The 21,776-nt window shown below is 47.5% G+C and overlaps 1 protein-coding gene across 1 annotated transcript in view; it reads left to right on the top strand.

Moving 5' to 3' along the window:
• FBXW4 (F-box and WD repeat domain containing 4) overlaps positions 1-19,619 on the top strand; it is a gene marked incomplete at its 5' end in the record, with an annotated part of 51,741 nt that extends 32,122 nt beyond the window's left edge. The window contains 4 exons of the mRNA XM_010080990.1: positions 4,561-4,626; positions 18,451-18,591; positions 18,764-18,905; positions 19,235-19,619. Of these exons, the coding sequence (XP_010079292.1) occupies positions 4,561-4,626; positions 18,451-18,591; positions 18,764-18,905; positions 19,235-19,351 (466 nt within the window). The remainder of the gene's footprint in view (positions 1-4,560; positions 4,627-18,450; positions 18,592-18,763; positions 18,906-19,234) is intronic.
• Positions 19,620-21,776: the final 2,157 nt, after the last annotated feature.

Here is a 21,776-nt window from a genome sequence, read left to right as displayed (position 1 = left end):
CCGCTCCCCCTGCCTTCTATGTTCCCAGCTGCAGGGCTCTGTCAAGTAATAACTTCTTTGTTTCCCAGTCCGATGAGTCTCCAGATATAATAATCTCCAAAATGGAACGACGATGTCCAATTCCAGGGGGTGGGGGAGCATGTGAGGAGGAAGGAGCAGGCTCTTGCACTTGTCACCCAGATTCTGGATTTGAAATCCCCAAAGAGCAGAATAGGACTTGAGAAGCAATCTTTTTACAGTACAGGGGAAGGGCGCAAGCCTTTTAGAGAGAAGAGGTTGGAAAGGGCCTGTTTCACCCAGGTTCCTTCAATGACTTTGCATTGCGGGATTCCCAGCTGAGGCAGTGCCTGCTCCAAAGACTGGGTTGATAGTGAGAAAGCTATGTATTGTACAATGGGATTTGTTATCTCTGGAGCTGGGACTGTTTCCAAGCTTTATGACAAACAGCATCTTTCCAAAAGGACTGATGGGCTCCCTGTGGTTCATCCACCTCTGGCAATGTTCTGTCCAGGAGGGGGTAAAGAGGAATGCTACAGGTGAGGTGAAACTGGGTAGTTGGCACCTTGGGAGCAGGTACAGGATCATTGCAGCTGGACTGTAGCCAGATCACTACTGCTGTTGCCAGAAATGCCATGGTATCTTCAGCAACCACAAGTCAGTCAGATGACGTTTCTGTATTTCTTCCAACAGCACTACCAGGATGCATGCTTCCTCTCATCCCCTGGCCCAGCTTCTGTTGTCAGGGGGGTGAGATCTCTAATGAAATGTCTCTTCTGTAGCATAGAGAAAGTCTGGTTCAGGAAAAGCCAGGTTTTTTTTTCTTTTTTTCTTTCTTTTTTTCTCTCCTCTTTAGTAAGGAGTTTCAAATGGGAAAAAGAACATGCAAGTATCAGATGAGCTGGAAAGTGCCTTGCTTTGGACAACAAAAACATGCTGTGTATGAAGTGTGTGTCTCCATGCTCTGCAAAATCCTTGCCTTCCTGGCACAGCACAGAGTGAAATGCTAGTTGGGTTGCTTGGTTTTACCTCCTCGGGGATCTCTGTGAAAATAACGTGCCCTCCTATGGAAGCCCTGCAAGGGTCCTCATTTTTCCATTAGAGGAGCGTTTTGGAGGGAGCTCGTAGTCATAGTATCCAGGCAGCTTTCACAGGACAGAGGAAAGCTTGGTGGGGAAAGAGACTTTGCATCTTCAAGGCCATCTGGAGCTTGGCCATAGCAGTTTTCATGTAGCACGTAGATGCATCTGATCAGTGTCTGTGTACAGCAGTAGTATCATACATACTTCAGAGAGATGGATCATCCCTGCTGTAATATGTATAGGGTATCTTCCACTCTCCTCTTCCCAATCTAGTCTCTCCTCCAATCCCTCTGACTCCTGAAAGCATTGTAGGCAAAATAAATGACACTTGTTAAGGTAGGAAGCCTTATGCTGTCCTGCTTGTATACTTTTTTTTTTTTTCAGTGACTCGAGTTGTTTCTCTTGTGCAGCTGGCAAGAGCAGTTGTGAAGAGGTTGCAGTTCTCTAGGTCAGATGTTTTTGGTCTGTGCTCTGTGCTTCCTAAGACAAAAAGCATTGTTGAAGGTAAACTGAAAGAAGCAAGCCTGGTAGACAGCTTCAGTTCTGCTGAACAATGTTTCAGAAGTTTTGGAACCAAGCTTTACATGCTTAGCTCCAATTTGCATGTTGTTTTAGACCTACCAAAGCTGATTTGTGTTGCCCTTTTTCTTGGAGTGAGACTGTCACCTCTGCAAGGTTCCTGATTGTGGGAGGCCTGGGGGGTTGAAGGTATATGCTTGCAGACCAGACTCAAGGTGAGGGGCCCTGTATCATCCCCTGGGAATTCAGACTTCCAGGTCAGTTCGCTCCCAGGCTTTGACAATTTCTTATTGGCACCACTTCTTGTGCATGTCTTGTGAATGCTGCTTTCTAATCCTGGCAGTGAAGGTGCTTCGCTCTTCTGGAAGAAGTCTTATCTTTGCTTGCTAATGGGCTCCAGCCTGTTAAAGATAAGGCCTGCAAACCTGATCCTGCTAAAGTATGAGACAAAATTCCTGTTGACTGAATGGAGTCAGCTTTACCCAGAAGAGACTTGTTTGTGGCCCTGAGGCCTGTATGTGATGCTGAAGAGAAATCTCTTAATCTAATGCTGTTTTTCTTTTTTATTTTTTGAGGTGTGGGGGGTAAGGGCTGAGGAGGGAAAGCTGAAGTCCAGAACTGACAGCATGAGCAGGGATTAGACCTTGCTGTTCCTCCCACCTTTTTCTCCCTGTTGGTGTGCCTCCGTGCTAATTTAGACCTGTGGCAACCATCAAAGCCTTGTGCATACCTTCTGCACAAAGGGGCCCGTCTCCCATGTGAGGGCGTTCTCTGCTGGGACAGTCAGTTTGTCCCCCAAAAGAAAAATCTTAAGCACCCAATTGCCTGCTTGACTGACTCCGTGACTGCTATTATGTTTCTAACCACGGTAATTGGCTTTAGTAGTTATTAATGGATTATGTTTGGGGAGGGAGGGACAGAACCCAACACCTAGTTTGTAGCTGAGGGACTCCCTGACCAAAGTGCTGCTTTCCAGACTTGGGGTTTCACTGGTGAGCTGTCAGAGTGGGTGTCTTTTGCTAGTTTTCCTCTGAGATGGGAGACATTGTCAAAGGAGAAGTGTTCCCTCTTGTCCTTCACTGTGATGGAGAGAAGGCAGATATTGAGCAGAAACTCTGTTTCCAAATATGAAATGCTGCATGCTTTCTTAAGTGGTCCTTGTGGCTGCTGCACAGCAACAGGAATTGGCTTTTACTTAGACTTTGGTCACGGACTTCTGTGGAGAAGAATAATGTGTACACTCTGCAGCATTTGTGCAGAGCCCTGTGCTACAGGTGCTTTGGGACAATTGCATGTGCACTGCCAAGGAACCTGGGATTTTGCATGTAAGACAGCCTGTTTGGAGAGACTTTGAAATAGCTCCAGTGCTTCGGGCCTTGTCTAACCCTAAAGGGCAGCTAAGGGTCACAGGACTTGTGGGCACCTCCAGGTATGCGAGTTTGGGTAGGAGGGATAAAGCCAGCAAAAAAAAGAGAGCCTTGGTAGCTGTAGCTCTTCCTTGGGTCCCATAGCTCTTTGAGATGGCTTGATGTTATCTGCTCATCTCTCTTGCAGAGTGTATTGGCAGTGCTGCTTTGGCCTTATGATTTGGAGGAGTGAATTACTCAGCTAAACCACAGGTCTAGGAGCAGAAGGAGTGCTGAGTTCTGGCCATGCTTCTACATGGCTCTTCTCTGATTTTGATGGAGCTGAGTGTGTGTTCACTGCTTTTCTGCTGGGTGCCTTGTAACACCAACAGTGGTGCTTCTCATGAAAGTCAAGGATGCTGCAAGAATCCCTTCCTGGTACAGTAGAAGCTTGGAGATACCTTCTGACTTCCAAAGGAAGAATGTTGTAGAGGATCAAAGAAGTGTTTAAAAACTGCTATTTTTACAGCCATGGCATTGTTTCCTTATTTTGCTTTCCTCTTTCAGCTGCCAGTCCCATGTCATGCTGCAAAAGATGTTTAGGCAGAGCATAGAGCCGTGTTTTATTTAAAGGAGGCTTCGTTTCCTGCATTCATGCTATCCTTGTTGCAATGCCTTAAACATAGTTTTGGCATTTTATTCTTGGTAGCTGCAATAAATGTGGCTTTGTGAGAGGTCATTTATGGCTTATTTTGAAATCTTTGTATGAGCTGCATTCTCTTATTTGGACTGAGGATAGGAAGTTGGCACAAAACAAGCAGTGTGGTGTGGAGAGCCACAGCACCCGTGTTCCTGCTGCTTGATTTTAAGGATTTGTTCCTGTCTTATCAACTAGTTTGAGGCCAGTGGCTGTCAAGTGACCTCTGGAGCCAGCATGTGCAGCAGGGACATAGCATTACCAAAGGGGACTTTAGAACGGACCCTGCTGGAGAGTGTGAACTGAGACAAATATTGCCACAGGAGAGCTGTGCTGCCTCTAATAGAGAGTGCTCAAGCACTGGGGAGGGCAACCTGATCCAGCTTTGAAATTGGCACTTCTTTGAGCAGGCTGGACCAGAGTTGTCTATTCTGTGATTCGTTAGGCCTGAAGCCAATTCCTGATTGTCCTCAGAAGTTGCCAGCAAACAGAAGCGAGACATGAAGTAGGAAGTAACAGGGAATTTTCCATGGAGTCTTTCTGCAGCTTACAGCACTGACTGTATATGAAATGTGCCAAGTACTGTGATAACTGTTTCGAAAATGATGTTGCAATTTACAGCTGCTCCTGGTTTAGGGTCTCGCATTTGCATATGAAAATACATCTTTGACCTGCCAGTTCTTTGCAGTTGTGATGTGCAGCATCTGGGAAGCTCAACCCAGCTAGTGGGAGCTCTGCAGCACCTCTCCCTTTGCTGATGCCTGCCCCTTGTGAAATGCGGTGGAACATGCTGAAATTGTCTTGAATGAGAATTCAAAGTTTGTCTTGTAGCCTGTTTTCTCTGTCTTGCTCACACACTATTTCTTCAGAACATGAGGATTAGTAAGCTTTTTTTCTTTTGCTTGTTTTTCTTAAACAGCTCATTTGTGACGGGGACAGCCTGCTGTGCACACACCTCACCTCTGAGAATCTGGGACCTTGAGAGGTGAGTAAGCTTCCAGGTTACAAGGAGGGACTTGATGAGAAAAGTTAATAACAGTGAGAAATGCAATACTGGAGATGCCATAAAATCATTATTTTAGTCCATGTAGGCTAGCAATGCTTAAGCATGAGATGTGGTATGGAGTTGGGGATGGAACAAACTGGTGTGGAAAGGTGGGGGGTGGTTCTGGTTCAGTAGGGAGCAGCTTGATTTTTCTTCCCTGTTTTTCTGGTTGATGGCACAGCCATCATGGTTTCTTCCCACCACCCATGTACAGTCAGAATATGCCCATTACACCTTCCTTTTCATCTGTCTCAGTTGGTGCTTCAGCCTGAGACAGAGAGGTGAGGAAGGTGATCTGCATCCTCCCATTCACCTGCTTGTCTGTGGTGCTCAGAAGCTAGAGACAAACACAGGCACTGCAGTCATCTTGTCCTGGCTGGTGTTTCTGGTAGCTCGGGGAGGTGAGGGGTGGTGACAGGTTATCTATGGAAGTGACTTAGGCATGTCGTCTTCTGTCTTAATAAGCATTGAGGAGGTTAATTGCTGTGGCCTCTGATTTGGGGCCATTGAGTAGTTCCTGTTTGGTGAAGGTGCTGACCTTAGCAACTGGGGAAACGTTGGGCTCAAATCCTGACGTGAGACTCAACTGCTGACAAATTTGAAACTCTCAGCCTGGGGGTCTTTGTGTAGTGATGGACAGACAGCAAATATTTGGCAGGATTATTGAACAGCAGCTCAGCTTTCCAGGACTGGTATGCTCTGGGTAGGAGTGACACAGCACACATTATCAAGGGAGTGCCATCAGTATTGAGGTGAGCTGGTGTGCTCTGGGAGGGGAGAGACATGGGCAATGGCAGAAGGGGCCTGAGGGGTGTCAGCAGGGCTGTATTTGGGGGAAGGAAGTAGAGGAGGATTGGTGTGGATGCATGGCTGGTCTGAGGCCAATTGCCTTCTAATCTATAGTTTAGATAGTTTAGATTGTCTGAGTCAACTGCATCAAATACAAATATAAAACTTTTTTTTTTCCTCCAAAGTGAAAAAAAAAAAAGTAAAGACTTTGCAAAGCATGCATCCCACAAAGGACAAACTAGAGCAGGAAAGACAGTGTCAGTGCATTCAGCTATGGTGTGTGTTTCTTGATGACCTAGTCCAATGGTGTACCCCAGAAGGATGCAGGCTGTGCTGTGATACCCCTGCCCATCAAGTCTTCCAGCTGCTCTTGAATAGAGGCATCTGACAGGGGTGAGGAGATAGGCAACCCTCTCCCCTCTGCCACAGCCTCTCTGACAGCCTTTCGCAAGGAGGCCTGAAGAGATAATAAAGCTGTGTAGAAAATAGGATTAAGGTAATGAACAGGCACAACGGAGTTTGATCTTTCAATAACGTCAAAGCCTGAGTGACAAGCAAATAAAAAAGCCAAGGCAACCTAGGCCACTGGGCCTCTGTTGCAATGGCTGGAGTGTCAAATTTATTCTTCCCTCTTCACCTGTCACAGCTGGAATTCACCATGCCACTGGGTCTTTTCCTCTCCAGTGACCTGTGTGTGAGCGGGGAGTCTTGTCAGCATGTGCAGGATAGGAGACTGAGTAGGAAGCACAGCCAGGAAAGTAGCATATGAAGCTTGATGTGATCATTGATGGTGAGGGAGTACAGATCTGTCCTTCCGGGTCTTGACTCCTCCATAAACTGTTCTTCCCAGGAGAGCTTTGGATTCATTTTCAAAGGCCCTAGTGTATGCCAGAAGCAATCTCACAGGGAAATGGTATTTCTTCCTTTGAGGCTCATGTATGTTGTCTCCCTGGTCAGACTCTAGAAGTGGAAGTATGTCTTGGAAACTCAAAATCTTAGAGCTACCCAGGACTGAAAAGCTCATCCTGTGCCCAGTGTGTCCTGATAAGATCTGGCAGAGGCAGGTCCCCCAGGTGTGCTGCTTAACCCTTCCTTGTGGCCAAAAAGGGCCAGAGCCTGACCTGCAGAGGCTGAATGTGGCAAGGACATTATTTCTAAGAGTAGAATGCAGGCAACTTATCTGTCAAAAAAATGAGGCAGGGTAGAGTGATGCTTAAGACATGTTCTTTAAAACTACAGGATCCTTAGCACTGCTTAGATGTTTAATGCTGTACAAGACCAGTTAGTTCAGCTAGCTGGGTTTTTTTCTGCATGGGGGTAAGTAACATTGCAGCAGTTTCTGTGGCATTCTCTCCCCTTGGGGTAGGTGGTCTTTTTCCCTAACAGCTGAGAGCTGGAACATGCTACAAAAGGATTTAAAGCTTAAATAACCTTTTGTGTACTGATCTTCTTAGTTCCAGGCCAGATAAGTCTTTGGCTGGTACTTGTAGCTGTTGGTCATGGTATGTTTTCATATTTATGACCTTTGCTGTTCCCTGACCCTGGGGCAGCCATTCTCATCCCTCCAAGAGGAAGGGAATAATGTCTTCACCTGGAAATATATTCTGGGCTTTGAAAAGGGCTTGGTTGGGTTTGGCAGCAAGGAAATTTTTAGTGGCGAAAGGAAACACCTCTTGCTGCATCCCACCCCCACAACTGTCTTTCATTTCTGACTCTGAGATGATGGTGTTGGATCAAAGCCACAACAGGCAGCAACAAGCAATTGTCAAGGGGAGTCTAAAGCAGGGGAATGACCGCGTAATGCCAAGACACTGTCTCTGATGGCTGAAATTCCAGCTGCTGCTACACCTGGCCCTTTCTCCTGCAATGAAGGAGAGTTTTTTTTTCCTTGTGCTTTTGAAACTGGCTAGCTGCACCTCTGGGGGATATACCTCATCCCACAGATGCTACATTATGCCATCTGATGGCTTTCAAATGTGGGAAAGTTGCTGTGCACTTATTGCTGCTCAGGATCAAGGTGTGTGCGTGCGGAGGGGCTGAGAATTACTTAGGTGATTAGAGGTCTGCACAGGAAAGGAGAACCATTAACAGTATGGGCCACTGGATACTAACCTGTGTCATTGCATCAAGTATCAGGCCTTGCTGACTCCTTGGCCTCTTGCAAATCTGCTTGCCCCTCTGTGCCAGTGAGAGATATGATGGCAGCTGCCCCTCTTGCAGGTCAGGTACTTCTGCTCCCCTTTTGCCTTTCTCTGTTCAGACCTTCCTGTCTTACCTGCCGGTGCTAGTGTGTGGCTCAGCAGAACAGCCTCTTGATGCAAGCGAGAGAAAAGGAAACTTTCTTCAGATCCTATTCCTCTTTATTTCTCTTCCTACCTCCTATCTCTTTTGGGAGTTTAAAATCCTTGGGAGACAAGAGTGGTGTGCCACTGGGAACAGCTCCAAGGCCAGCATTTGTCGTTTGCCTGGGGAGAACTGTTTCTCCCCAGCCTGTCCTTGTAGTCTGCATGTCTTTAGGAGACAAATGCCCCTGCCTCAAGGGTGCTTTTCAAGTAAGGCAGGATACTCCAGAGGTCTCTCTGCAGCAATTCTCGCACCTATTCTGCCAAGCCTGATGTTTGAAATGGATCAGTGATCTATCTGGTATAGTAGTCCTCATGCTGTAGACACTTTGAATGCACAAGTCCTACATTGTCCTTTCTTGTGACACAACATGACAGACACAGGGCCCGAGAACTGTTGTGAAAACTGAGCCAAAGTTAGCTGTGCCCTGCAAGCCACCCCATGTCCTCTGTCTTTTAAATATCCAGTCTTTGTCCATCTCCTCCTCTCTTTTGAAAGCATTTTTGGCAGAGTGGTTTTTGGTTTCTTTTTTTTTTTTTTTTTTTAAAGAACCCTCTAATTTCTTGTTCAGTTTTTCTCCCTCTCCTGAGCTCTTTGAAAGTGGCTTTACACTGTCACTGACACCAAACTGACACTTTGCGTGTCCCCACTTCTTATCCCTTTATGGCAACAGATGTTGAAATTTTGTATCCCTTTTATCTGTCCCTCTTTGCCCTCTTCCTGTAATTAGGTTTCCCTTGTTAGCAGTACAAAGTGGCCCGGTTTGCTGCCCAGCCTTTTGAGCCATTGTGTCTGAGCACATTTTTTTCCTCCTCTTTCGGAAGAGTTCCTTCCCCCTTAAGTAATAGGCAGGGTGTGGGCCAAAGCTGTGGCTTTTTCTTGTTTCTTTGTTCTCCATTTATCTCTGCCACCTTTTTCAAAGGGTTTGGGAAAAAAAAATAGAGTGTATGGAAGGGGAAGATACAGAGTTGCATTTCTTGACCATCAGGCCCCCCTGCTCTTCAGGTGTTCAAGGCAGGTGCCTTTGATGTCTGCAAGTTTTGGGGAGGTGGGAGGTAGAGGATTTGTGAGAGTGGCTGGTGAGTGCTGGAGAAGGGAGATTCAGGTGTGTTGCTGGTGCCCTCAGCAGAGGGGTGGGGAGGAGCTCTTCAGGGTAGCCAGGCAGCTGCTGAGCAGGTTAGTCATCTGTATTTGCCTCTAGTGCCATGGCATTGTGCTCTTTCTCTCTGAGAGCCAGCATCAGCATTACCTTCATAAGCAGATGGCTAAAGTTTGCTAACTTGCTGCTGCTTGATCTCTGGTATGTGCTTCCACGGGACTAGGTTACATCTGTCTGTGCAGTGGGGTGAGCAAGAATTAGTTTCTGTCTTTCAAGTTTCGGCCTGTGTTGATCTGCATCCACTTTGGGGGCTCTTTAGAGCCACTGAGTGAGTGAACATGAGCAATGGTCAACACGGAGGGAGAGCTTTGAAACTTGGGCTCCCTGTGCTGTTCTTAAACAGCAAGTGTAATTTGTCAGTTGCAGTACATAGCACTGAACACCCTGGTTAGCTGATTGCTGCTGATGCTTCCCTGTTTAAATCCAGTCCTTCTTGGCTTTGCATCCTGTCATGCTCAGATTTTTTTATGTGAGGAAGTAGATACATGAAATGAGAATCTGCAACTCTAGTTCTGGTTATAAAGCTTGCTAAATATTTTCAACAAAAGCTTCTAATGTACAAGCTTGACCCAAGATGCACAAGCAGACCTCTTAACGTTGTGTTCTAAACCAGGTTCTGTGAAAGATCATTCTCTCCACAGCTTTGAATTCCAAGGTTTAAACAAGTTTGAGACCCTCTAATTTAGTAACAAAACGAGTTTGTTGGGTGAAGGGAGGAAATGGATTCAGAACTGGAGTTGCTGGATCGAAAGGAAAGGTAACTGACTCCAAGAAGTGTGGGGAGTCTTTCACCAAGGCATTTAAACTGGATTTACCCAGTCACAGAGAAGTGGATGGATATCTCTGGTAAAATGAGAGACGAGATAGCAAATATTATCCTGGCACTGATAACAGGATTTGTGGGGCAGAAGAATCATACTACCATACTGTAGATGCAGAATCCCCTCTCCTGCCCTGTTTTTCTATAGATTCATCATGCCAAGTATCTTTTTTTTTCTTTTTTCTTTTTTTTTTTTTTTTTTGCCAAGGAACTCTCCAGGCTTTGTGGGAAAGAGGCTCCCTTCTTCTTTCAGGCTTGGGTTTCTTTCTCAGCACCTCTGTCTCAGCTGAACACAGTTTTAAATCACAATAACCAATCTAAAACATCTTTCTGGGCTGTGCTTGTATCAGGTAAGTAAATACAAATGTGTGCCCTCCACTGCCTCCACTCACTGGAGTGGGAGGATCCATGGGTAGTTGCCTTTCCTCAGATGGCTGCTCATTCTGTTTTCCTGAGGCTCTCCTGCTTGTTTTTTGCTCTGCTGTTTCCCTATCCTGTCCACAGACAGCTTTGGTTACTCTTTTTAAAGCAACAGTTCTGGGTATTCCCATTCATAAGTCCTTTGGTTAATCAGGAACACAAATGCCATGTCTTCTTCCTGAAATTCAAAGGAAAAGGGGTTGGTGAAGTGACAGACTAGGGTCTGTCATAGGGGGATTCTTGTCTTCAGGCAAGCTCCTTCTTAGCCTGTTCATGTTAAATCAGTTTGGCATGATGACTGTCTCTGTATTTCTAATTTGGTCCTTTGGAACCATTCCCTCTGCAGCAAGGTAGGTAGGATGGAGAGTTTGGTTCTAGATCTAGGCAAAAGGAAAAGCAGGTCCTTCTTCATGAAGCTGGCAATCCCACTTGTGACTTGAGCAGCAAGACTAGATATAAACAGATCTCCTGCCTTCAGGCATTAATTAATCACTTTTCAAGGCCAGAAGGAAATTCTTGCCTCAGTTCTGAAGCTCTGAACTGTAGGATTTGATTCCCTTGCTCTGAGATCTTGTGTGTTGTTGGAGGCAGGACACACGGCCAATGGCAAACTACTTGAGCCAGTGCTGGAGAAAGCTTGCTGCTGCAGGGAGCCTATTCAGTGGTGGTCTCTTGGATGACTGTTCCTTTTAGCAGACTTTGTTCTCTTCAGAGCTCTGTCTCTTGGCTATAATGGATAGCCTCAGTCTTGTCTGTGCAATGTATTTCCCATGGTATGCATGTATTCTCAAAACTTTTGGGGGCCTTGTGGTTCTTCACTGATTTCTGGGATTTTTTTTTGACATGAACTTTCTGAACCCTCTCACATAATCTGGGCATCTTCTGCCTTCCTTTTGTTAAGAGGGCTCTGGAGCATCTTAACCTAAATGTAAAACTGTCGTAAGAGGAAGAACATAGAGGTGTTTCTCCCAAATTCTTTCCTCCCTGTGGTGGTCTTGGCCCTATCTCACTACTGATGAGCATAAGGCCGGCTCCTGCCCTTTGGATGTGTGCATGTCCAGGGCATGCTGTGGCCTTTGCACTCCTGTTCAGGCCTATTTATGACAACTTTACAAGGGCCCAAACAATCGGAGAGCATGGGTGGGGGCTGGACACTCCAAGCGCATCAATCAGTTTCATCCCTCTGAGCCAAAGCAAAAGCAATCTTTATTTTTCCCTGGGTTGAGAGAGAATCAACAGAGGCAAGAGAGAAGAATGGGAAGGAGTGAATGAGAAACCCCCTCTGCCACTGGCTAGCGGTAGCTCATTTAAACAGATGGCTTTGTTTTGATTTGGACTCTCCATTTTTTTGTCTCCCCCCTAAAGGAGACCTGCAGAGCTCTGTCCAGAAAGGGAGCAATACAGCCGCTTGTTCCCACACAAGTGGGGCGAAAGGCGAGAGGCTTTGAGAATTCCCTGCTTCTTTTCCTCGCCTCCCTCTTTTTCTTTTCCCCCAAGAAATCACAGTTTGAGAGAATTCCCCCCTACTCCTCCCGTTGGAAAGAAAGACAGAGAAGACATTCTTGACATTCTTTGCAGAGAAAAGGGGTTAAATGTCTGAATTTGGGGGTCACCATGTTATACAAATTGCAATCTAATAGTTTTTACAAGAACACACGTGTGCTAAGAAAAGGAGCCATGGACAAGAAAGAAAAGGGGACAGACAACCTTTTTTGTCCTATCTTTTCTTTTTTTTTTTTTTTCCCTCCAAGGTTTTGGACTATTGTCATGTCCTGTCTCTCTCCCCTCCTCACCCCCGAGAGGGAGAACATTGGTTTTATAGTTAAATTGGTTCGTAAAGCAGAAGGGCTTGGTGCCATTTCTGTTTGTTTTCCCAAATAAAAGCCCCAGCAGGGTCTCTTTTGCACCGTTGTGGCTTTATTTGAAGAAACTGGCTTTTTCCCATAGCCCAGCGTGTCAGTTTATCCTCTGAACTTAACCTTACGGGAACCCGAACAACAAAAACTCACAGGGTCCCAGAGCTGGAAAGGTAAAGAAATTGTATCTTTTTATTGGACCATTTAAAGCGTGTGTGGGCCAATTCAGAGAAAGCAGAAGAAAAGAAGGCAAAACTCCCTCTTCTGTGTCTCCCCCCTGACACAATCTCAAACCATCGTTGGTGTCATTCCCCCCTACTGCCTGGAGTGCCTTCAGCTGCACAGAGGAAGCCAAGAGAGGCAATTCTCCCTGAAAATCACTTATAGCAGCATTATGGAGCCATTTCACATGGAGGTGCTTCCTCAAAATTCCCCAAGCCAATTCCCCACCTCCCTGCAGGAATTAGTAGCCTTGGCTAAATGCAGGAGTAACCTTCGGGTAGGATAACTCTACAAAGAGTAACTTTGCCAAGGTGCTATGCTTCTCCCTATGTATGTTATAGATGTTGTTTGACCAAGCCTTTCCTTTCTTAGCATAAGCTGCTGCATCCCCTGAGTGCCTCAGCTGCTGTTGCAAAGCACCTGGAAGAGACAACAGCTCAGCTCTTCCCTTTGGTTTTGGTGCTCTCCAAACTGGCTGACAGAAGTTGTCCAAATGCTGCACTCTGGATAATTGTTTTTAAATGGATTTTCTTTCCTTTTCTCTGATTGATACTCAAATATCCCACTGTTTCAAACTGAACGGTGCTTTTTCCACTTTTTTTTTTTTTTAAAGTACTTCCCAACTGGCTTGTTGAAAGTAGCTATTGGGGCTAAAATATTGGTTTAGAGTTCTGCTCAGTTTCTGAATAATCACCTGCTTATGTGCAATGGTTTCTCCTCTTTGATGGATGATCGTGGTTCACAGATGCGGTTTCCAGAGTGAATGAGTATGTCCCAATTTTACTCATCTCTGTTTTCAGCAGATGTTCTGAATGCAGCAGTTTCCTAGAAGTTGCATATTTGTGTAATACCAATTCTAGTGAATTGAGGTCGCCAAAAAATGAGGGTGGGAAGAAAGCGTTTATTGTTTCATCCCAGCTTTTGGAGTGTAGTTCATGTGTCTTGGAGACAGCTGGCCAAGACCTGCAGCAAATGGGAAGGGTACAGGGAGGGAGGTGCAGACTTCTTTTGGACTCTAGCTACCAGCAAGGTTTCAGGGAAATCCTGAGCTTTATGGTCACACAAATAAATGCTGTGGCTTGGGAGGCTATATATGGCTTTAACGTGGCGACAGCAGCATCCCATGGATTATCTGGAAACCAACCATCTGGGCCCTGCCGTGACTGATCTTAGTTGGTCTTCATATTGCTGGGGTGAGGAGGAACAGAGCCTTAACACGGTTTAAAAAAGAAAAAAAAGCCACTTAAAGAAACCGGCTTGTTTCTGCCATTCCTTGGTAGTTCACTTGGCTCCTGCCTTCTGGAGGTATCACAATAGCAATGCTCATGGCTAGATTTTCAGCATGGAAAGCAAAGAGTGGAATGTGGAAATCCCAAATAAATAGCTTAATTTAAAAGTAATTTTTAAAAGTCTTGTTTTCTGAAGAACACGGAAATTGATGGAGATGAATCAAAAGATTCTCTCTGGTGCCTGAGCAAAATGCCTTTCATTTTTGGACTCATCAGTTCGATACATTTCCCAGGCTTGGGTACTTCATTTAAACATCTTGTTCCATCAGCAAGGATTCCAAGGATTCCAGAGCCTGGTGCTAACACAGCTTTCCTGTGCTAGGGATGAAGTGGGCTACTGGATTTCCTCTGGCTCTGTTCCTTGTGGGCTGGTACTCTATTACTGGCAATACAGTTTCAGTCTGTCTAGATGCCTAAGATAAAATAGGAGAAACTAGGAATATCTGTGAGCTCGCTCCTCAGCACTGGAGGACTATCTGTGTGTCTGTAGGCACTGTGTTGGCTCAGGTCATTTGTGGTTAAGATGCTGAAGCTGAGAGCTCTGGCTCTAGACTAGTCTTGCCTGGAAACCTGGGCTGTTGCACTTGTGATTCTGCTCCACAGAGCTCCACTGGTGCAGAGTTCTTTCTGTCATTGCCTCCCAGCACTGGGACTGAACCCTGACACAGTCTGGCTCAGGCTGTTCAGTACAGAAAACATAGCAAAGCTCCCACCAGCTGCAGAGCTAACTACTTGGCTTGCCCAAAGAAGGCCTGGGAGTGAAATGACAGCCTCTGCTTGCTACTGCTGGAAGGCCAGGGCATGGTGGGGGAGGTGGTGTGGACCTTCTGTGCTTGGTGTTGCTTGGGCTGCACAGTGGCTTGCTGACTAACCTTCATAGCACACGAACAAGGACAGGGCACCCTGGCCTCTGAAGTGCTCAGGATCAGCTACCTGCTTTTTGGAAGGTGTTTGGGTGCAGAGGGTGAAAAAGGGCCCACAAAGGAAAGAAGATGGCTGTTCCCTGCTGCATTTGGCTGATGCTGGTGATCTCTGCAAGCTGGTGAGAAACAAGCTTCAAGATAGCTATCGCATCTCTTTCTGTCCCTTGTTGAGTGCATATTTTCTGCCCATGTAAGTTGTTAAGAAACCATCGGTGATGTGCTGCTGTATCTGCTGCTTTTCTGTTGCCCCCTGATGGGTTATCAAGGATTAGCTGTGGGTTTTGCTCCCTAGGAAGTGAAAGCTGTTATGGACTGGGGTTTGAAGGCAGGGAGTATTTGGGATAACAAAGACTGGACAATTTGTGGGCACTAACTTGTGATCCCAAGGCTGGGAGAGTTGGTGGCAGAGAGTTCCCTTTGAGGGATGGGCATGGCTCCCTCAGAGCATGGGCTCAGCGTGGCTGTGTATGCTGGAGGGACGCGAAGGTAGCCTAGCATGGTGATAACTGGTCCAGGGACACCTTAGTCTGCTGTAAAAGAGGGGAAATATTAATCGTGTTCTGCAGCTTTATCAGTTTAAGTGTGCCTATGTGAGGACACATGGGTCTTTTAGTTTGTGTGCCCAGTATGCAACACAGCATGACTTCACTTTGGTGTCAGATTGTAGGTGTTTCACTGCAGCAACTAATGGATTGTTTCTGTAAACTGCTAACGGACTGCTGCTGTACGCAGGGCTGAACCTCCCAGTTGAAAGCTGCTTTGGCTGACCTATTCTTGGGGCAGGAGAATTGAACTGATGAACAAACCAGTACAGCAAGGTTTGTTTTGCTGTAGTGACTTGCAAGCTGTCTGTGCTCCTACCCTGTCTACAAAGAAAAGCTAATCCTGCTTTTTTCCTTTTTTTTAATTTTTTTTTTTCTTCTTTTTTGTTGCCTAGGCTGGAAAGGGAAGTGGAAGGAGGAAAATAGGTGTGACTCTGATTGCTGGGATGCTTGGGTACCACTGCAGTGAGGTGTGAAGGCATGGAGAAACACTGTGATTGAGACACCAGGGTTGTTTTCAGCACTGCGTAGGAAGCTCTGAAAGCAGGAATCCAGACTCTCTGGTTTCTCTTCTCCCTGGGGTGCTTTGATGTTGAAATTTTTCTCCTGGAGACATCACCAGGCTGCCATTAAAAATTGCTGCCATCTTACAGCACCACAGCCTGAGGCCTGGTCTGGGAGATGGAAGACAAGCTTCTATGTGGCCAGGCTTGCTCTGGGTGTGATGGGCACTTATTAGAGGTGGGAGGTTGTGAGGAGATCTGCTGTGACACACTTCAAGTACCTGACAGGAGGAAGAGGGCTAGTCCCAGTGAGTAAAAGATCCCTGCATGTGCTTTTTTATCCTGCTCCTTTTCCTCAGCACAGTGCACCTCTCTTCTCCGAGCTCACTTAGTCCTTTGCATATTAAAGGTATATTAGTAGGGAAAATGGTGGAAGGGAAATAACACAAACAGGTTTCAGCCAGCTAGCAGGAGATATTTACCAGATGTGCTGCTGGGCTGAGTGGTTTCCTCTCCTAAAGTGCCATGTGCCCAGAGCACCAGTCCACGGGGTGCGCTGTGAAACAAACAAAAAAAAGCAATAGCATACAGAAGGGAGGAGAGAGGGGTCCAAGCTGCTGGTGCTGCCTAGGGTTCGCTGCGATAGCTCTTCTGTGAACAGCTCCCTGCTCCTGCCGGAGTAGCTGGCAGAGGATTCTGCAGGTTGGGCAATCTGGCCCCTCATGCATCTCACAGGTAATCCAAAGGTTCTTGTTTGTCAGAGCAGCTGACTCCTCCTCATATCTCTGTTGTATGTCTTAGAAGTCTGGGCTGCACATATAACTCATAAGATGAAGAAGGTTGTGTGGAAGCCTTAAGAAGGTTGTATGCAGATCCATTTGTCCTGCAGAATGGAAGATGGAGGGGATCTGTGTGCTTGGAGGGGCAAGGGAGTGCCAGAAGTTAGAGATGCCCATCTACATCTCACGCCATGGTGAGCTGAGGACCCATCTGCCCTAGCCAGACCCCACAGCTCTTGCTCCCAGCACTCAGACTGCGAATGCTTCAACCTCCCGACCTGCATACAGGTGCAGAGTTGCTGCTGGGTTGGTTTGCAAGTAACCCTCCAAGGGTTAATGTATTGTGAGAAGGTTGCAAAGGGCTGAAGCCTGGAATCCCCTCGATCCCTTGCCTGGAGAAACACAAAGTCCAATAAGCCAGCACCCCTGGATTCGTGTTGGGGGGGATTAATTCATGCACTTGATGTTAAAGCTTGTCCGAGAAGTTTGCATGGGGGGGCCATTGCTAGGGCTGGTTGGCCTCTCTAAATGGTTGCTAGGGCCCTGGCATCAAGGGCCAATGTAGCTGCCCACAGCCACGGTCACGGAGGGAATTACACAGCCACAAAGAAATTGTTATTCTCCATAATCTGCTCTTTGGAGAGTGACTGTGGGGAAACAGGCTGGCCCCAGCATGCCGCCAGCTCTGTGATCATAGAAGCGTGCTGGCTGCAAAGATCGGCTAGGGCTCGCCTTCTGATCTGGGGACACCAGGGCTCGAGGTGCTAATCTGCTTTATCAGCGATTTCTCTCTCCTGACACAAAGGTGTTTACTTGTTTTAACATCTCCCGGGACTCTATTTCTCCTTTTGTGTGGTCTTTATCCCCGACGAGGGCTTTAGCCCAGATTACAGACAGAATTAAGGCATTTGGCGATGTGCCTCAGAACTGTGTGATGCTGGATCAAGGAGCAGAAAGTAACAAAATAATGGGGGGAGATGCTGGGAGTGACCCCACTGCGGGATCCGTGCTGTCGGCTTTCAGGACCGCTTCATTGTCTGAGAACCAAGAGCCTGTTGGAGAGGGGTGGCCGTGCGGCAGGGTTTGAAAAGCAGGTGCTTCAAGGTTTATTGTGTCCCATGTTTTTGATTTAGAGGGTGTGAGGAGGAGGAAGAAAAGAAGGGTTTGCAATAGGTGGCTTGTCTCAAGCAGCTGGGCAGATTGTCCCCTCTACTCCCAAGAGTCTGCCATGGCTGGGTGCTGCTGGCTGCTGAGGCAGGTAGAGCGATACTGGGGATGGGCTGTGTCATGTGCCTGATGCAGGTTACAATTTTGTATGGCCCAGGGAAGGGATGCCAGCTCCTTCTTGCAGCCTGGCAGGGTGGGTCCTCACCAGGTACCGTCTGCTTGGTGAGCTGCTAGTTCTGCACATGAACAAGCAGCAGAGTGATGTGGTGACTAAACATGGGGCTTAGAGCTTCTTTGAGATCTTGCTTTTGCTCTTTCACAGCAAGTGAGGAATTGAAAAGGAGGTGGAGCAGAGGTGAAGTAATCTCCAGGGCAGCTGTGGGGTGGCTGCTCTTGGCCTGTCATGTGCAGCTCCAGATGTGGTATTTGCAGTATAGAGTGTAACTGGAGGGAGTTGAGGAGAGCAGCCATGGCAGACTGGGTCAGGAGAGTCAGACTTGCCTGTGGGTTTGAGCTGCGTGTCAAAGATATGGGGAAATACCCCAGTGGGCAGTATTTTGAAGGATGGAGTCTGGGATGGGATTGACCAGGTAAGTGGCTGTTGCAGATTATTTGGAGTTTGACTAAGCTGAGAATCATCTCCCATGGAAATGGATGGAGGACCATCATTCAGAGTATTGGTTGCTTCTCCCAGGGAAGGTGATGCTGTTCTGCTTGGGGTCAGCTGTGCCTGTTCCATGGCTCTTCCACTTAGAGCTCTGACTCCTGCTGGTTACCCTCCATGACAGTTAGTGGCCCAACCACTAGCAGAAGCTGGGGGCGGGAAAGAGGAAAACTGTGCAGGTATTTGCATTCTGTTAAGTCACAGAAATGAGATCAAGGAGACTTCTGTGACACCATCTCTGCTCTAGCCTGCTCTGAATGACTCTTCCCCTGTTGTGTTTCATTGCAGTGGTCAGCTGTTGACCTGTTTAGGAACTGACTTCCACCGTGGAGCTGGAGTCCTTGACGTCTTCTACGAAACGCCCTCCCTTGTCCTTTCTTGTGGGTATGACACCTACATCCGCTACTGGGACATACGGACCAGCACCAGGTAAGTCTGCCCTGCTGCCATCTGGGGCCCAGACAAGGCTCCTGGGCTGTCCTTGTGCAGTGTCTGGGGACTCGCCTGCAGCTGAATTAGCTCCTTCAGACACACTGGGGCTCAGCTCCAGTGGCGGAGGAGTGGAGGCTCAGCCCCTCTCTGGTTTGTGTTGCCCTTGCAGGAAGTGCATCCAGGAGTGGGAAGAGCCCCATGACAGTGCCCTGTACTGCATACGGAGTGATAAGAACCATATGATTGCGAGCGGCTCTTCCTACTACGGAGTGGTGCGCCTCTGGGATAAGCGGCAGACTCGGTGCCTGCAGGTGAGGCCTGGCTAGAGGCCAGGCAGCACCAGAGCTTCCGAGTTGTCCTCTGGCAGCTCAGTGCCCGTGTCTCTTTGGAAGATGAGAGAGGGGCTGCTGGGCTGCCTGGGGGTGAGCCCACCATGGGGAACATGGTTTAGTGAGTTAGGTGGTGTGGGTTGACGGTTGGACTTCATGATCCTTGAGGTTTTTTCCAACCTTAATGATTCTATGATATGCAGGGAAAAGCCTGCTTTGCTTAGGCATCTTGGCCTTTGGGTCTGTAACACTGCTTGGGGTCTTTGGGCTGATCTCTTCTTTGAAAGGTTGATTCTCCTGTTTTCTTGCAGAGCTTTCACCTGTCTTCACCCACCAGCAGCCCAGTGTACTGTCTCCGTTTCAGTACCACCCATCTGTACGCTGCCCTGGCATCAGCCCTGCACGTCCTAGACTTCACGGCCCCGTGAAGGTCACCACAGCAGCTTCTGGTCACCCCAGCTCAGCAATGTTGACACTTGGCTCAGGGAATCGTAGGGCAGGAGAGGTTAGAATGGCCCCTAAGGCTTCTGAAGGGATTTTTTTTTGCCTCCCAGAAAGCTGTGCACAATGAAGAGTGCAGAAAGGACCAGACTTTCTCAACCTCACCTGCCTGTTATTGGAAATAAAGGCTGATTGTCCTTTACCCTTTTTATTTTGTGCAAGTCAGGGTTAGTTTTATTTTCTGTGTTTTTGTTTTATCTATTTTTCGTTCGATACAGCATTTGAGGGGCAAGTTGAGCTGGGATGCCCTATCAGCTGTGTGTGCTGGTCAGGTTGAGATCAGCCAAGCTCTGAGCCATGTGAAGAAGCAGATCTAAGCTGTGAGTGGGGTGGACTGGTTTGGTGGAAGCGAAAGGTGCCTTGAGCAGGGCGCACCTTTCGCCTGCGCTTGCTCTCCTGACAGCTGCTTGTGTTGTCCTCCATAGCCAAGAGCAAGAATTGAGCTAAAAGGCAGAGCCAGCCCTGTCTTCAGTGTATGCCTCCCCAAGCTGGCTGTCAGGTCGAGCTGTGCACTTGGCAGGACTGAAATGGTTGTGTTTTGCTAAATAAAACTCTGAAGGGAAACAAATGAGACTGTATGTTTTGTTTCAAGTTCCAAAGGGGCTGCAGTGTTACCCACTGATCACAGAGGACTGGCTGGGCAGAGGAGGTTGGGCCTGTTTTCAGATGCTGTGTACATGTCTAATAGATCTCTCTCCCTGGCTAGACCCTGTAACACTGCTGTATTGAAGGCAGTTCCTGGATCTTGGATCTCATGTCACTTGTTCAAACAAGAAATCAAAAAGTAGGATCTGCGACTCACTTGCTGCCTGTATAACAAAGCAGCAAACTGGACTAGTGCAAACAGCAAGGCCTTGATGCGATTTACTGGGATCCTGTAGGCACATCTGAGTGGGGCTCTGCTCCTTCTTGTGTCAGCTTTCTGAACTTGAGCTGGGTCTCAGAACAGCCATAGCTTTTGGCATGCTCTGTGCTGTCTGGATAAATGTAGATATCTGTGGATGAATGTTCTGTGGGTGAATGCAGCAGTGTCTGGGGTCTGGTCCCCCTTGGGGAGGGAGGTGCGTGAACCCTACTTGGCTGTGAGTTTGGGTATCCTAGATAAGTGAAGGAGAGGTTTTGTATCACGAACTGGGAGCACTTCTAGGGCAAAGCATCCACCATCGTCCTTTCTGAGAACTTAATAGGTAATTTCCACTGTCAAGAGGCTGCTCTTCCCTTGTGATGCACAAAAAGTAGAAGAGGATGTTTACTGGAGCCCCTGCCTGAGCAGAGGGGGAGTGGAACCAACCAGCTCCTCACCTGCTTGAAGGCAGCCCTCTGTTCCCAGTGGATATAAGATAGCAGCTCAGGGTGCAAAGTAATTGAAAAATGTGGCTTTGTTACAGGATCACATCCTCACGAAGATCTTTTCAGCGCAGCTCCCTGTCGCAGTTCCTGATCTAGCCCTGCTGCCACTTGTGCCTGCTTGTTGCCAGCTCCCTTGTAGCTACTGTGGTGCTACGTATTCTCCTTGTGTAAGTGGCAGAGTTGATGTCTAAGTGCCCCAACCGCTAATCTGCTGCTGTAAAAAGATGCTATGGCTGGAACAATCTTCCAAGAGCTCAAAGCTGTAGATCCTGAAGTCTGCTAGCTGAAGATAGTGATTCTAAGGAGACCTCTGGGCTATTCGTAACACTGAGCTGTTGCTTAAAAGATGGTGCTCTGCATCAGGGGCTGCTAAATACTGCTGCTGTACTGCTTGGAGCCCTTTGGGTTCTGCATCTGAGGAGAGCTTTAGGTAAGTGAGTAGGTATGAGACAGGAGCCCAGAGAGCTGGCAGAGCTTGAGAGACAAGGAGGTCTTTTTTTCTTGGGTCCTCCTGTGTTACAGGTCCTTCAATGAAATTGGGAGGGAGGGATGGAGATATTTAATATCTTTGGCAATTTCCCCAGGGAGAGGCTGTGAAGGAACCAGCATAACTGTGGGGTTGGAGGAGAGGTTCTTTATTGCACTGGGACTTGGGCAAAGCCCAGAGTAGGAACGAGCATGTCAGCTGAGCATGTGAATGAGTGTCACTGGTGCAGGAAACTCCTCCCCTGACAGCCCTCCCTGTAGCACTGCTGCTGCCAGTCCTGACATTCCTTTTCTGCAGCCCATGTTGGTCGTTCTTGCACTCTTGTAGCTCCTTTTAGCTTTTTCCTGTCTGAAGCGTGGAGCAAAGCTGCGGTCCCATGGTGGTACCAGCACTGGTGGGTAGAGGGATGCATCCTTACATCTCGGGTGATGTTGGGGAATGGGGAAGCTGCAAGTGGGGCTGGTGCACTGGCTCTGATGAGCAATGCCAGTGGATGGTGCCTCTCTTGCCTTGGG

The sequence above is a fragment of the Pterocles gutturalis genome, unplaced genomic scaffold, assembly GCF_000699245.1.
Source record: "Pterocles gutturalis isolate BGI_N339 unplaced genomic scaffold, ASM69924v1 scaffold434, whole genome shotgun sequence".
NCBI lineage: Eukaryota > Metazoa > Chordata > Aves > Pterocliformes > Pteroclidae > Pterocles > Pterocles gutturalis.
This window is presented reverse-complemented; position numbering and strand designations above follow the sequence as displayed.